This window comes from Fukomys damarensis, unplaced genomic scaffold (assembly GCF_012274545.1).
Source record: "Fukomys damarensis isolate Sample0158 unplaced genomic scaffold, DMR_v1.0_HiC HiC_scaffold_9, whole genome shotgun sequence".
NCBI classification, from domain to species: Eukaryota; Metazoa; Chordata; class Mammalia; order Rodentia; family Bathyergidae; genus Fukomys; species Fukomys damarensis.
Genome location: NW_022900921.1, coordinates 40,586,448 through 40,601,337, shown reverse-complemented (window position 1 = coordinate 40,601,337; position 14,890 = coordinate 40,586,448). Strand labels below are relative to the sequence as shown.

General features: G+C 44.9%; 1 protein-coding gene across 4 annotated transcripts in view; it reads left to right on the top strand.

Moving 5' to 3' along the window:
* The window catches only part of LOC104872007 (two pore calcium channel protein 1), a 32,586-nt gene extending 18,853 nt beyond the window's left edge, over positions 1-13,733 (top strand). The window contains exons 10-19 of one of the 4 annotated variants that reach the window (XM_010638168.3): positions 2,405-2,549; positions 4,068-4,253; positions 7,431-7,495; positions 8,368-8,455; positions 9,333-9,402; positions 9,871-10,090; positions 10,232-10,322; positions 11,794-11,907; positions 12,112-12,236; positions 13,089-13,733. In XM_010638168.3, coding sequence (XP_010636470.1) covers positions 2,405-2,549; positions 4,068-4,253; positions 7,431-7,495; positions 8,368-8,455; positions 9,333-9,402; positions 9,871-10,090; positions 10,232-10,322; positions 11,794-11,907; positions 12,112-12,236; positions 13,089-13,234 — 1,250 coding nt within the window. In that variant the 3' untranslated portion in view covers positions 13,235-13,733. The other 3 variants (XM_010638169.3, XM_033761685.1, XR_004516433.1) reach the window with 3 other exon arrangements.
* The last annotated feature ends 1,157 nt before the right edge of the window (positions 13,734-14,890 follow it).

Below are 14,890 nucleotides of genomic sequence, written 5' to 3'. Positions count from 1 at the left end.
TGACTTTTGGGATGGTAAGTTATATTTCACAGGATGTAGTAGTAGTTTCTGGTGGCTCTTGTCCCAGGAGACTCCTTATTTCAGAAACTCTTTAAAGGACAGTTTTAATGACAGCAAGCTGAGCAGGATTACACACTTCACAGTGGTCTCCTCTCTGCACAGGCAAAGGATAGCAGTACATCTGTGAAACTTCTCATGTCCCCCTTGACCAGCAGTTTTGAGGATTCTGAGGCCACACGCTGGAGTTCTGTTCATGTCAGAAGCATTGAAACATAAATCTCGTGGTAACCCGAGAAACATAAAACTCATGAGTAGAAAGACAAGTATAATACAAGCATTATAGTACGATTTTTTCCTTAGTGATACTTGTTTTTTGTAGTTTCAAATTTTTAAAAAATCATTTCTTACATGACAACAGTCACATAAAACATAAAAATTATGCACATGTATGGGGTAGAATGTGCTGTTTTTATACATGTACACATTGCATGTTTTGTGATTTTTAATAAAGAGACTGTGAAGCAGGTAATACGGCATCTGCCACAAGGGGGCAGCTGACTGCAGTCCCTGAGTCTGACAAGGCTCACAGCCTGTTTTCCTGTGCCGTGGCTGTGCTCACTGTGTGTGGTCTGTGTCTGCTTCCATGCATAATGGCAGAGTTAAATAGTGACAGAGGCTGTATGGTCTGCACAACCTAGCATACTAACTCTTGGGCTTTTTACTCAAAGAGCTCACTGATGCCCAAGCTATGACATTAAGCAGTAGATAGGTACAAATTCCCTCTTCACACAGAGCTACTATAGTCTTGATTTTTTTTTTTTTTTTTTTTTTTTTTTTTTTTTTTTTTTTTTGTTTTTTTTTTTTGGTTTTTCCTGTTCTCATGGATCTTCTGGTTAAAAGTTGTGAATCCAGGGAGACTGATGGATTCTCTGTTGATCTGAAGTTATCTACTGTACTGGCCAGGGATTTGGGCTGGCTTCCTGGCAGTGACCCCGGTAGGTCACCTTGAGCCCTAGTTATAACCATAACACAGGTATCACAGGGTCTCCATAGCCTCTATTGTGGAGCTCATGTGACCCAAGTTCATGGATCCAGTTGTGCATGTCACCTGAATCTCTGAGGCTGCCCTTCTATCCAAGGGGGTTTTGTGTCTGGCTATTAAGATATATAGCTATGTTTTCTTTCTAACTCTAAAGACCTGGAACTTCAACAGCTTCTAATATATCTAAGTATGCTTTTCACCCAACTTGATGGACTCATGTTCTTTCGTGTTCTTGGGACTATATGGCATTAGTGGAAAATAGCAACCTGAGTGTTTAATGCTACTCAAGACCTAGTCTGAGTCAGGCCACACCCATAGATGAGGCCACATTTGACAAAGCCAAGGCCTTTTCCTTGCTGGTTGTCTGTTGCTGGCAGTTCTGTGACTTTCTTGTATAAACTACACCATGGTACCTGCCACCTGTGCACTAATGGTCCTTTGTTTATTTCTGAAAATGGAAATGGAGACCTGGGAAGCTTCCATGAACTCTGAGAATCTTGCTTGATGTTCAAAAGTAATGCCCCAGTCTTTCACAGTTGTCTTGATTTGTACCTCTAACATGTTTTAGCAGCTTTCTTTGGAGTTTCTGAAAAAATTTAGTTTTCAAAGACGTAGCAACTGTTGGTGCATTCTGATTTCATTTGTTGATGTGCTATTACTTTAGATATATGTTGTTACCCAAAATTTATACATAAATAGTTTTGGGGGCCAGCCCAGTGCCCTGGCTGGTGGGACAGCTGCCCAGCATGGCTGGGAATAGCTTGCTGGCCCTGGGGAATCCAGTGAGTTTGGAAAACAGTGGCTCTGAAGTTGGGTGGGGCCTGGGGCTCAGGAAAGCACCTATTTACTTTGAACTGGCTGGTGGGTTAGCTCCTGTGAAAGCTGAGGGTTAGAGCCCCAGGGAAAGGGAAGGGGAAGAGGCTAGGCAGAGCAGAAGATAGCATTTCAAACAGAAGGGTATGGACTTCACGGTCAAAGGCTTTGTAAGAGAAGAAGGGAAAATGAGCTAAGATCAAAAAGTTTGGTCAGGGGACGCCTGGTAAGCAGCAATGGACCATGTGAAGAGGAACACAGAGGGGAGGGCAGGGAGAGAGGTGGCAGCATCTATAAATTAGCAGAATCCCATTATGCTACCTTGTGGTGGCTAAGGATCTGAACAAGGGCAGGTAGAAGGCCAGGGGATCATCTGGCTCTGTCCTTGCTGGCTCCTTGGCCTTGGGCCGTCACCTTTTGCTTGGTGGAGGGGTGTCTTTCAGTTCTATGATTGTAAAATGCAGAGCTGAGTCTTCCCTGACTTGGCTTTACTCTATAGACCTTTGTGTCACAGTAGCTGTGGATTGTGGGGTCATTTTCTCATTGCAGACAAAATGAGCTTTCTCCGCCTGGCTGATCTCCTCAACATCCAGGTGGTCACTGTCAACCTCAGAAGACACCCACTGGAAGCCTGGGTGCCACGGGTCTACCAGTCATCCATGAGCCTCTTGGTCCAGAGGGTTGTTCGGCACAGGCAAGTGAGACAGTCCAGTGGCTCTGCAGCTGCTCTACAAAGAGGAGACTCTGTCCCTGCCATCTGGACAGAACGTGTTTCATCCACAGCCTGCTTACTGCTTTTGGTTGCTAAGGGAGGCATGGAAAGGGTTCTGGACACACTGGCCTTAGCTAAAAGAACAGGCTTCTAGCTTATGCTTCCTTCTGGGATGTTTCCTAAGATTCTTGAGGGCCACAGACGAGAGGCACTCTCTGAGCCAGGGAAGCTGACCATTTTTGAATTTAGGAGATTCCAGAATAAATATGAAGTTGGTATCAAATATGGTACTTTGATTTTGAGAAGTTCTTAGTCAGAATTCATGAATTAACATTGCTGGAAAGATTGTTAAGGAGGCTAGTTCATTCTTTTACTTTTAATCAGACAGATGGCTACTGGAAGGAACCATTTATCTTGGCTTAAGACTTTCTTTTTAACATGTGGCCCTGCAATGCCCCATCAGTTGAGGCTCATTCTAGCCATGGTGGCCTTTTTCTTTTTTCTTTTTTTTTTTTGCATTTAATATTTCAAAAAAGTGAACAGGGCTGGGCATGGTGGTGCACGCCTATAATCCCAGAACTCTGGAGGCTGAGGCAGAAACATCTCTGTGAGTTCAAGGCCAGTGTGGGCTACATGGTAAGTTTGAGGTTAGCGTGGGCTACATAGTGAGACTGTCAAAAAAACAAACAAAAAACAAAAAAGTCCCTGACACAAGTGAATATATACCTTTAGTTGCCTATTTTAAAAATTTATTAAAGCACTTAATGTAGAGATTTAATCCCAGTGTCGAACTACTGCTGTGCTTCATGCAGGGGACATTGCCGTGTCTGGGCCCTGGGTCTGTAGCATCACAGAGGACCCCAGGGTGGCCCCTCCTCTACCTTCCCATAGCCATGCTCCTGGCAGGGATCCTTGAGGCACAGAGGGTATCATTTGAGCCACCCAGGACAGCCCAGTCTAGGACTGACATTAAGTTGGGACCCAGCTATCATGTTTTGTTTGCACATTTTCTCTTCCAGCTTGGTGAGGAGGATAAACAGGCTATTCCCTTGGGAGGCTGGTGTGCATTAGGGGTGAATGGGCCTTCGGAAGCTTTCTTAGTTGAGCATGTGCATTTTCCCGGGATCATCCTGTGTTGACTCTAGATCTTCTCCCTGCCCCTGATTCTAAACTTTCATCTGATCAAGTGCTGACCCCATGGGGAAGCTGGGAAGACAACTCTCATCTCCCCTCACCCTGTCCTCCTCTTCTCTTGGAGAGAAAGGCTGTACCAAGGGTTGTGGGAGGCAGGTGAATTTCAAGGCTCAGCCATGCTGGAACCGCCACAGATGAGGACTGTGTGTGTGTGTGTGTGTGTGTGTGTGTGTGTGCGCGCGCGCTCTAGGCAGATCTAGTATGCATGATGTCAGGAAATTGGCCTTGGTGAAGCTCTGAACAGACTCATGTGCCTTTTACTGAAACAAGGGGTGACAGGACCTCTTTTATTTCCCTTCCTGCCAGGATTTTTGTCTGGGCATATGATGTCATCATTCTAATCAATGCCATATTCATTGCTCTGGATGAGAAGCACCTCTTCATTTCCTACGCAGAGTGGCTTTTCCTCACTCTCTATATTATTGAGATCCTCCTGAAACTGTACACATATGAGCCCAGAGCCTATTTTGGAAGGAAGCAGTACTGGAACTGGTGAGTGGTGTCCTGGGGAGGAGCGAGGTGGCCAGGGGTCATGAGAGCGGACTTCCTGTCACAGTTGAGGGCACATGGCTACAGGCCTCCAAGCTTCATTTGGCTGGTTTTATGGCTCTTGTAATGAGATTTTGGGGACAGGGAACATCTGGTTCAGTGAAAGGTGTCATTCATGATGTAAGTTGAGACTGATTGTAGCTAAAATTAAAATCACAGACCATGGCATCTTTGACTTGGTAAGGCTCTTTAAAAAGAGGAAAATAAATCAGGGATGGTGGCCCACACCTATAATCCCAGCGCTCTGGGAAGTTGAGGCAAGAGAATCACAAGTTGGAGCCCAACCTGGGTAACTAAGTTACTTAGTGGAACCTGTCTCAAGATAAAAAATAAAAAAAGAGCTTGAGATGCAGCTCAGGACAAAGGCCCTGTGTTCAGCCTCCAGTAGCACAAACAAACTAAAACAAAAAATCAGGAAAGCTGGCAAGTGTGGTAGCACATACCAATAATCCCAGCTCTCTGGGAGGCTCAGGCAGAATGATCACATGTTTGAGCCTAGCCTGGATAGCTAAGTGAGACCCTGTCTCAAAATATTTTTTAAAAGAGCCTGGGAATGGAGCGCAGTGTGAAGGCCCTGGGTCCAATTCTCAATACAAAAACAAAAACAAACAAAAAAACCAACCCACCAACCAAACAAAAAACCCCAACAAATAAGACAAAACAAAAACCAACCCGGAAAAAAAGAAAAAAGAACAGCAAATCATTTTTCTCTACTCTTTCATGACATTTCTGACACTAAATGTGTGGGAGTTTTCCTCACATCAACTATCTAACTGGGTGTTCTACAATTTAATTCAATTCTTTTTATTATTCATTAAGTTTATTGGTACATTTTAGGTATACATTATGATCACATTCATCATTGGGAATTTGTACCTCGAAATGATATATCTTGGTTCTTATTTTTTCCCATTTCCCTTTCCTCCCTTCAACCCCTCCACTCATCCCTATTTACAAAAGTTTTGTTTCTATTTTTTCTTTCCTCCACCTCCCTCGTTAGTTCCCCTTTCTCTTTAAACATTTTTTTCCTACTTCACAAGATCTATTATACATTTTGGTCCTCATTTACACTTTCCACTCCTCACACTAGAGAAACAACTTGATATTTACACTTGTGTGTCCTATTTATTTCACTTAACAGTGTGGTCTCATGGTGCATCCATTTAACTATACATGTAGTCACTAGTATATCTTTCTTTATGGCTGAGTAGTATACTCCATTTTAATTTAAAAAAAGCCACACATCTTTATCCTATCACCAGTTGATGGGCATTTAGCCTGTTTCCAAAATTTATCTATTATAAACTATGCTGCTATAAACATGGATGTACGTATATCGTTGTGGTATGATGCTTTTAATTCTTTTGGGAAGATAGCAAGAAGGGAAGTAGCAGGGTCAAATGGAACCTCTACTTTTAGTTTTTTGAGGAATCTCTACCCTGATTTCCACAGCGGATGCACCAGTCTATACTCCCACCGACAATGAAGAAGGGATCCTTTTCCCCCACAGCCCCACCAGCATTTGTTATTGGTTAATTTTTTGATAGCAGCCATTCTTTCTGGAGTGAGGTGAAATCTCAGCATTGTTTTCATTTTCATCTCACGAGTGACCAAGTGATGTTGAACTTTTTTTGTATATTTATTTGCTGTTTCTACTTCTTTGCCTGAGAAATGTCTGTTCATTTCTGATGCTCATTTTTGGATTGGGCTTTAAATTTGAGAGATCTGATTTTTTTTGAGTTCTTTATATATTCTAGATAGCAGTCCTTTGAGGAACAGCTTGTAAATTTTTTTCCCGCAACATGGGTTGTCTCTTCACTCTGTTGGTGGTTTCTCTTGCTGTGCAAAAGCTTTTTATTAAGATGGGATCCCAATTGTTGATTCTTTGATAGTTACTTGCAATCAGACTGAGGTTTTGTTTATAAAATCTTTTCCTACATTAATGTCTTCAAGAGTTCTACCTAACCTATCTTCCAGCAACTTTAGTGTTTCTGTTTTAATATGTAGATCTTAGATCCATTTTTGATTTTAGTTTAGTGCATGGTGAAAGATATCGGTCTAGTTTTAATCTTCAGCAACTTAAAACCCAGTTTTTTCAGCACCATTTATTAAGGAGGCTATCTTTCCTCCAGTGAGGGTATTTGGCTCCTTTGTCAAAGATGAAGTGGCTCAGTATGTCTGGAGTTGTTTCTGCATCTTCTAATCTGTCTCATTGATCCTCATGTCTGGTTTTTTTCCCAGTACCATGCTGTTTTAATATAGAAGCCTTGTAGTATAGTTTCACATTGAGGATTGTGATACCCCATCCTTGCCTTTGTTGCCTAGAATTGCCTTTGCTATTCTAGGTCTCTTCTGGTTCTAAATGTCAATTCTATTACATTCTGACACTATCTACCCAGAGTTAGTGTCAAAATTACTAGGATTTTAGGAGTTCTGGCTAGGAACTCCTAGCCAAAGATGAAGACCAAAGATGTATTTCACTTGCCACAATCTTAGAACAGTCGACTAAAGGAAGCAATTCCTTCTTTCCATAGCTTCCTCTGCTCCTCCGTCTCTCCTGGTCAGAAACCTCTCTGACACAAAGGTACCAGTCCCAGGCATTACGTTTTCCACAGCTCATGAGGGCTGGATCTCTGGGATCACTGCTCTAAGAGCCAGGAAACTTGTTACAAAGCACATGTGGCCAGAGGGGATCTGTCCACTATTTTCTTGTTCTTTGGCACCATTGTTAGAGTGAAAAGTCATAACATAATAATTTCTTCTACAATTAAAAAGTTATAATGCATTCAATAAAATTAGTACCAACAATATATTCTGAAAATGGATCAAATATTCTTTCAAGTGCAGACTTACTGTAGAAGACAAAGTGGTATGAATTAGCTGATTCCTACAAATTCCTTCAAATGATACTTTGGAACATCCAGTGGGTGAAAATTGGGTGGTCCAAAGATAATGTTTTTTTCTTCATAGTCACTGTCCAAAAAATTTCAGAAATCAGATTTTGGCTGGATCATTGCTTTGCATAAGATACTAGATAGAAAGTTTTCCTGGAGCCCATCATATCCTGAGCTTGAGAGGCCTTTCCTAGATTCTTAACCAACTTTGCCTTTGCTCTGTTAGGTTTGATGCACTGATTATCTTCGCAGCTCTGGTGGCCACCACAGCCAGTGCCGCCATCCAGTCAGGTCAGTGCCATCTGCCAGGATGGGGTATCTGATCAGTAGTCTTGTTGAACATCCACTGTGAACCATTTAGAGACCAAGGAATGAGGCCATCAGGGAATTATCAGTAAAGTTCCAAGCTCTTGAAAAGGATGGAGGATTTGTTTGTGTTTAGCTCTGTGATATTTTAGAGATTTCATTTGTAGGAGGGCACCACCCAAATACTCACCTGGCCATGTCTCCAAAACTGGGCCTCTGTCTCAGGGCTGACCTTCTGCCTGCATTGGCATCCCACCATGTTCCAGCCATAGTAGCACTTTTGTATCCTCTCTGCCCACCACCCTCTTGTCCCTACCCTCCTGTGGCTCTGTGCACCCTCAAACCCATACCTACTCTTCCTGTTGACAGCAGACAGGATTAGTGGACATGGCGTAGCTGCTGAACATTGTGAGTTGAATTCTGGGGAAAGAAAGGCTTGTTGCAGTGTATTCTGTACAAACAGATCCATAGTCATTTCTCAAGGATGAAGTCCACACTTGCACACATGGTTCTTTAGCTCAGGGGGCTGGGTGGAGCGAAGGTATTGCTTCTGCACTGCCTTCCTGGGCTTTGACTTGCAGAGGTAGTTTGGGATTTAAGACAGCGCCTACTTCCTCATAGCTCAGAGATATTATCCTGTTATTTTATTTTAATTTGGAGATCCAACCAAACCGGGGCCTTGTGCATGCTAAGCATGTGCTCTACCACTGAGCTACACCCCAGCCCTCATTGTCCTGTCTTGAAACGAAGCTTCATGGTTCCCCATGATCCAGAAGGTCTCAGCTCTCATTGAATAAATGCGGCAAATCAGAAATCCTGAGAAAATGCAGTATTAAAGGATTATGTTCTTTCTCTAGCAAGAAAATACAACAGTCGGCAGATCCTGGATATTGTCTTGATATTGAGGATACTCCGGCTTCTAAGGGTCATCATCACCATTGAGAGGTACAGGTGAAATGTGGTGCAATGGCTGTACTTGGAGTGGAGCTCCCTGCACTGGCCTTAACTGAACCCAGAATGTAGTTCATATGGAGGACTGGAGTTCTCTGGGGGCAACATGGGAGGGGAGAGAAGCCAGGGTAGATGGGTAAAGAGTACTAAGATGTCAACTCCTCAAGGGTGTCAGTGGTCACTTTTGACCCTGTGACAGGCCCTGAACTGTGCCTGGTGACTGCACAAGATGGTGGCTTTTGTTAACTCCAGTGTGCTACCTGTTCTCTTATCAAATCCCACCAGCAACCTTTGATATGGGGACTTTCATATCCCTAGTTTATAGGTGAAGATACTGAAGCTTGAAGATATTAAGTCCCTCCTTCAGCAGTGCCCAGCTAGAAAGAGTGAGAAATGGTGCATACCCAGGAGTTTGACCCAGAATCCTGAATGAACCCCAGCCTTGATCTTGATAGTTCAGCTTTCTTCCTGCATCTGGAGGCTGGCTTGTTCCCCTAGAAAGTATTCAGTTGTCATCCATTACAGCCTGAAGTCAGGCTTGATTCTGATGGAGGAAAAAGGTGAAGAAAAGTGGAGGCAACTAAGTGACTCTCCAGCCTCAACATGCATCTCACTAGTGCAGTTTTCTGTAATTCCCTTTCTAATGCTTGTCCAGCCTGCCTTGCTTCATTTCAGGGGAAACAGCTAGTTCATCGTCAGTCAGCTTGGGGGTTGGGGACTAACTTTGACAAACACTCAGGCCAACTCCTGCCAACATCTAAGCCCAGATGCAGGATTGGGGAGGGGAAACTAAACCCTCCATGCTATTAGAGTTGGAAGTTTGGCTCCTTGCCTTCCCTTCTGCCTTTTGTCAGAAACTGTTTTAACCTAGGTTCCGGGTGATAGTGACCACTTTGATTAACATCGGCCCCACGATGCTGACGTTTGGAGGGCTTGTCTTTGTAAGTAGCTGCTCTCCTTTGCTACTTGATGTGAAATCAGTAGTGAAGGGCTTATTCCTAGCAATTCTTGTAAGCCTTCTTTTCTTTTCTTATATATCTTTTTAAACACAAAAAAGAATGCCCAAAATGTATTATATACCTATGGCATGGGCATATTAGACTCCAGTAAGCTTTATTTAAAAATAGGCCAGGGTGGCGGGGAAGTCAGGGGCAGTCCAGAGGGCTGTGCCCTCTGGCACTGTATGGGTGCATAGGATTTTCTGAAGCACTGACACCTTCCTACCTTCTTTCTGAAGCTGCTTGGAACTCTTGGCTGGTGTTAGTGACCATTCCTGGGAATATGGTGGTGGCTTCTGCTGAACCCTGGGAACCCCGGAGGTGGCTGTCTGGAGGGAGCTCTTGTGTGCACCCTCCTTGTCTTGTGCTTTGGGCGCCCCCTGGTGCCTGACTGGGTGCCTCCCATCCTAGGTGGTCTACTACACATTTGCTGTCATTGGAATGGAAATCTTCTATGGCAAAGTCCAGTTCTTTGACCCAAATTTCACATCTCCTGATGCACTGGTATGTGGAAACCCGGCCCTAAAAGGGTCAGCATTTGCTCGAGACAGGTACTGCAAGAACAACTTCAACGACCTGGCCTCATCCTTCATTGTGCTGATGGAGCTCACCGTGGTGAACCAGTGGCATGATATCCTTCTGGGGAGGGGACTGACAGGGTTCTGCTGCTCCCTGGAGTGGCCTGGTGCCTGCTGGAAGTCACTTTTGGGAGGAGGAGGATGCCTTCCCAACTTGCTGAGTTTCTCAAAGGTCTAGTTCCTTAGCCTCCCAATTCTTGCAGGTGGCTTTGCCCTCGTGACTCACCAGGCGGCAAAGCTGTACTTCATCTTGTTCCACATTGTGGTCGTCATCCTCATTGTTAAGTGAGTGACCTCCTGCCCCCTGGGAAATCTGGGTTCTTTTTCAGAATGGCTGACCATTGGCACTTCTGATCTCCTTTGTTCTACCCTCAGGTAGGCTGTGTGTGTGTGAGCCTCCTTGCCCCCCTGAAGGCTGAGCCATGGAGGGGAGGGGTCTCATTTGTGTTCCTCTAGGTGTCCACAAGTGTCTTGCACGGCAGTGTGTAATGCACATCTCAGGGCCTCGCAAGTTATTTGGGTCAGAAGGAACACAGGTCCTGGGTGATCTTCCTGCCCTTTCCCCTGGGCCTGAATCACTTCTAACACGTTGGCTATGCCACATCTGCTTCAGTTCATCCAACTACTGGGGCCCATTGGAACCCAAGAGAGTTAGTACCCTTATTTTTTGCACTGATCCATGGGTAGAATGGAAACTGTTCTTTTTGGGATTCTAAGAGGATGGGAACATATCCCTGATGAGTCTACTAGGATGGGAATGTGTCCCTTGGTGGGTCCTGGTAAGGTGAGGACATTCCCAGTGGTGGGTCCTACTGGAATGGGAATGTACCCTGGGCAGGTAAATTCTAGCTAGTAGGCTAGAAATGTGCTGAGTGGATCTGGGTGAGACAGAGACCTGCTTCCTGGTAGATTCTCTGCATTGGTTCCAGTTTGTTCTTGCCCTTTTCCATGGAGGCTCCATATTTGAAAGCTTCCATGATATCACATCCCTCAAAAACACCATCCTTCCAGTTGGAATCTTTGACTCTAGCTCTTTGGTCCCTTGTGTGATCTGCACTGACTTAAGTCCCTGTGACCACAATGATTCTCCCCCATAGGGTTTCTGGTGGTCCATGCCCTCTCAGAGCCCAGAGCCTGGGTTTCTGGATGGTGAAAGCCCAGCCCAGTACCTTCCTAGTCACATTGGTCCTGGTTTGTCACCCACTGTCTGTGACTGTGGTCCAAAAATCCCTCAGGGAATGTCCTGGCAGAGGGTGGGGCCAGCAGAACCCAAACAGAATACAGAGAGGAGGAGGGGGAGAGCTGCCCTGATAGGCTTGGAGAAAGGATACCGAGCACTGGCTTAGAAAGAGGGCAGTAACATAAATAGGCTGTGGGGATTCTTCTCCTCTCTGCTGAGGAGCCCATGAGCACCATGCAGCTGTGGGCTGCATCATCATTATCATCAAGCCAGAGATGATGAAGGGTCCAAGAGTTCATCCACTGCCTTGGGTCAGAGGCAGAGACTGTTATTCATGGATGGAGCCACAGACCCCAAGGCAGTGAGACCAGTACCAGATGGAGCAGGTAACCAGGAAGAAGGCAGCTCTAATAATACAGGGGAACTAGTGCCCTGTGCTTCCTCTGGGAGAGGGTAGTGGGTATTTCTACCCTGGATGGTAAGAGTCTACTATTGGAAGGGAAAGGCTAGAGCTCTACTTTTGCCTTTCTGAGTCATCCTGGGGAGTCCCTGCCTTTTATTCTTACTTTTTCTCAGTATTTTCATCGCATTCATCTTGGAGGCATTCTTCGTGGCATATTCATTAGGAAAGAGTGAGATAGAAACTGCAATAGAGAAGAAGATTCAAGAGCTTGGAGTGGGAATCCAAGAGTGAGTAGCCTGTTTCCTTTGGTGACTCTTAGACTTTTAAGTGGGACAAACAGAATATCCTGACCATGTTTAACCTATCAGTGCTGCATGGCACCCGATCTGGTCCTGTGTGTCTGGTCAGTGACCACTGGGCAGTACTGGAAGGCCATGCGAGGGCTTTGCCTGAAGTCCTGACCATGTTCCTGTCTCTTTTCCTGCTTGAAGAGAAGATGTACATGACTGGAAGCTTGCTGGTAACATGGGCACAGTGGACAGCACCTTTAGTGTGAATGATGATGACAGTAGAAGGAAAGCATTGAAAGGACTGTACTTCAGAATTGCATCAAAAAGTAAGTGGCAATAGGATGCAAAGCTGGATCCAGTCATGGGTGGTTTCCCATTGCTCAAGGGTAAGGAACAGGTTCCCCATGCCTGTATGCAGAATTTCTGCCCATCCTCTTTCCTGCCCAGCCTCTGCTCCTCCCATTGACCTTTCAGCTCCTGGTTCCCTGCTCCATCCTGCCACACTGCTATGAACCTTTGCAAATGCTGCTTCCTTCCTCCGCTCACCCAGGCAGCCCTTTTCAGAGACCCCCCACCAGGCTTTCCAAGAAGGCCAGGCACTCTGTGAGTCCCCTGCTCTGCTTTCCCAATAGGGGCATCTTCATTGCTCAGTGACTACTTTGGTCCCAGTTTTTCCTCCTTGCTGATGTGAAAGTGTATATGTGCAGGGCCATGCATGGCTTTTTTGTTCTCCAAGGTATCTCCAGGGTCTAATGATGTACCTGGGACATAGGATTCTTTAACAAGTCTTTGTTTCATGACCTCACTAATTCTCAGTGAATTATCTTCCTGGTAGCTTCCTGGTAAACCCGAACCAGCCTGCTTTTGGTTTGGGCTCAGTCTGAGGAATGTAGTGCAGATCACAGGAGGAGAGGTATGAGCCCCAGCTTCCCTCGAAGAAGGCCTCTTCGTCTTCAGGGCTGTGAGTGGCTGGGGCTCCATGTAAGATGAATAATCAGCAAGGATGAATATTCCATCTCTTTATCTATGCATCCTTCCCCTCAAACACTGGTTATAGTGCTAGATGCCTAGTCTTCAACTCAGGGTCACCCTTCAGGAGAGCCTTGGTTTGCCAGGCTGAGGGCTCCCCTAACCCCCATACCAACAAATCCAGTGTGTCCCTTTCTCCTTTATCCCAGAATACCGAACTGTGGATGCTTTGCTGCAGCGGATGTTTGAGTCTGAAATTTCTCCCAGTGATGAAGGCCCTTCTTTGGAAGAGATTCTGAACTTCTCACCCAGTGACATATATCCCAAGAATCCCAATTTTGAAAACAGTGCATGATGCTGAAGTTGCATGAGTCCACAACTGGAAACCAAGGAAAGCTGCATCTTTTATTGCATATGCTAGCTGGAGATGACTTTTCTAGTGTTTGCTTCTTTTATGATCAGATAAGCCTGTTAATTGGCTTTGCTTGTCCTGAGTGGTCAGCTGCATGGCATGGGAAGGCCAGTACCATGTGCCTTGCCTAGGGGTTACTCTTAGGTCTGGTCCTGAGGGTCCACAACTGGAAACCAAGATAAGGTGTCATTTTTTTCTACATGTGCTAGCTGGAGATGACTTTCCCAGCCTGTGCTTTGTTTTGTGATCAGCTAAGTCTGTGAATCAGCCTTACCTGTCCCAAGTGGGCAGCTGCACAGGATAAGAATGCCACTGCTGTGGGCCTTACCTGGAAGTTGGCCATTCTTAGGTCTCATCACAGAAGGAAGGATGAGCAAGTTGATGAAGAGATTATGCTGAGCATTTGTCCTGCATGTGTGAAGACTTTCCAGTGGGTATACATGAGCTTTTCATTAATATTTCTATGATATTTTGCCATTCTGTTAAACTTGTACTGTGCTACAGTGTTACATGAATGATGGATATTTGAAAAATGACAAAAGCTTATCTTCTGGTACAGTATCTTTTAAATGCAGTGATTTTCAAAATGAAGAAAAATGTGAATATGAAAATATAATTTTCACAGTTGCTTCTTTTTGGAGGGGGCAGCAGTGTACTCTAAAGGCTTCTTTAATTAAATTATACTCAAGCATGGTTTGGAGTAAGTTGCTCCCTAAGGACACTTTCCAGCTGGGAATCTCTCAGTACAGTGATTTGCTGCTTCTTGGAACTTTAAAGGATTTATTTATTAACTTTTTAAAAATTGCAATAAAATGTATATAACATGAAAGTTTCCATCTTCAGTTTCTCCATGTGGAGTACAGTAGTGGTAAGTACACTTATTAGTCACCTTTCTGTTATTATGACAAAACACCTGAGATAAGTGGCTTAGCTCTGTTGCTTTGGGCCTGTGCAGAGGCATCGCATCATGGGAGGAGCGTGCAGCAGAACAAGCTGCTAACTTCATGACAATTAGGAAGTAAAGAGAGAGATGGGAGAGGGCTGTGTCCCAGTGTCCCCTTCCAGGGCATGCCTGCAGTGACCTAACTTCCTTCCATTAGGCTCCACCCTGAAGGGTTTTACTACATCCTAATGGTGCCCCAGGCTGGAGACCAAGCCTTCTCATGGGCCTTTGGGGGACACTCATTCGAACCATAGCATGCATTCACACTGTTGTGCATTTGCCCCACCTTCCAGCTTCACAGCTTTTTCATCTTGCAAAGTAGAAACTCTGCACCTGTTAAACAACTACTTTCATTCCCACCACTGCACATTCTGTCTATGACTTTGACACCTCTGCACAGCAGGTCCATTTCGAGCAGAGTACATACCCAGCGTCCTCTGGGCGTCCCCTCATTTGCCTTGTCACAGGCCTCATTCTAAGGCAGGGGAGGGGTGGGGACCCCTATGACCTGAGTGTAGCAAGACCTGAGTGGTGTGCTGTGCCATGTGTCATGTGTCCACTGAAGCAGGCTCATAGGAACTTCTTTCCTTCAGTTCTGAGGGGCCTTCTGGGCCTTGTGTTGCAGAAGCAAAAAAAAAAAAAAAAAAAAAAAAAAA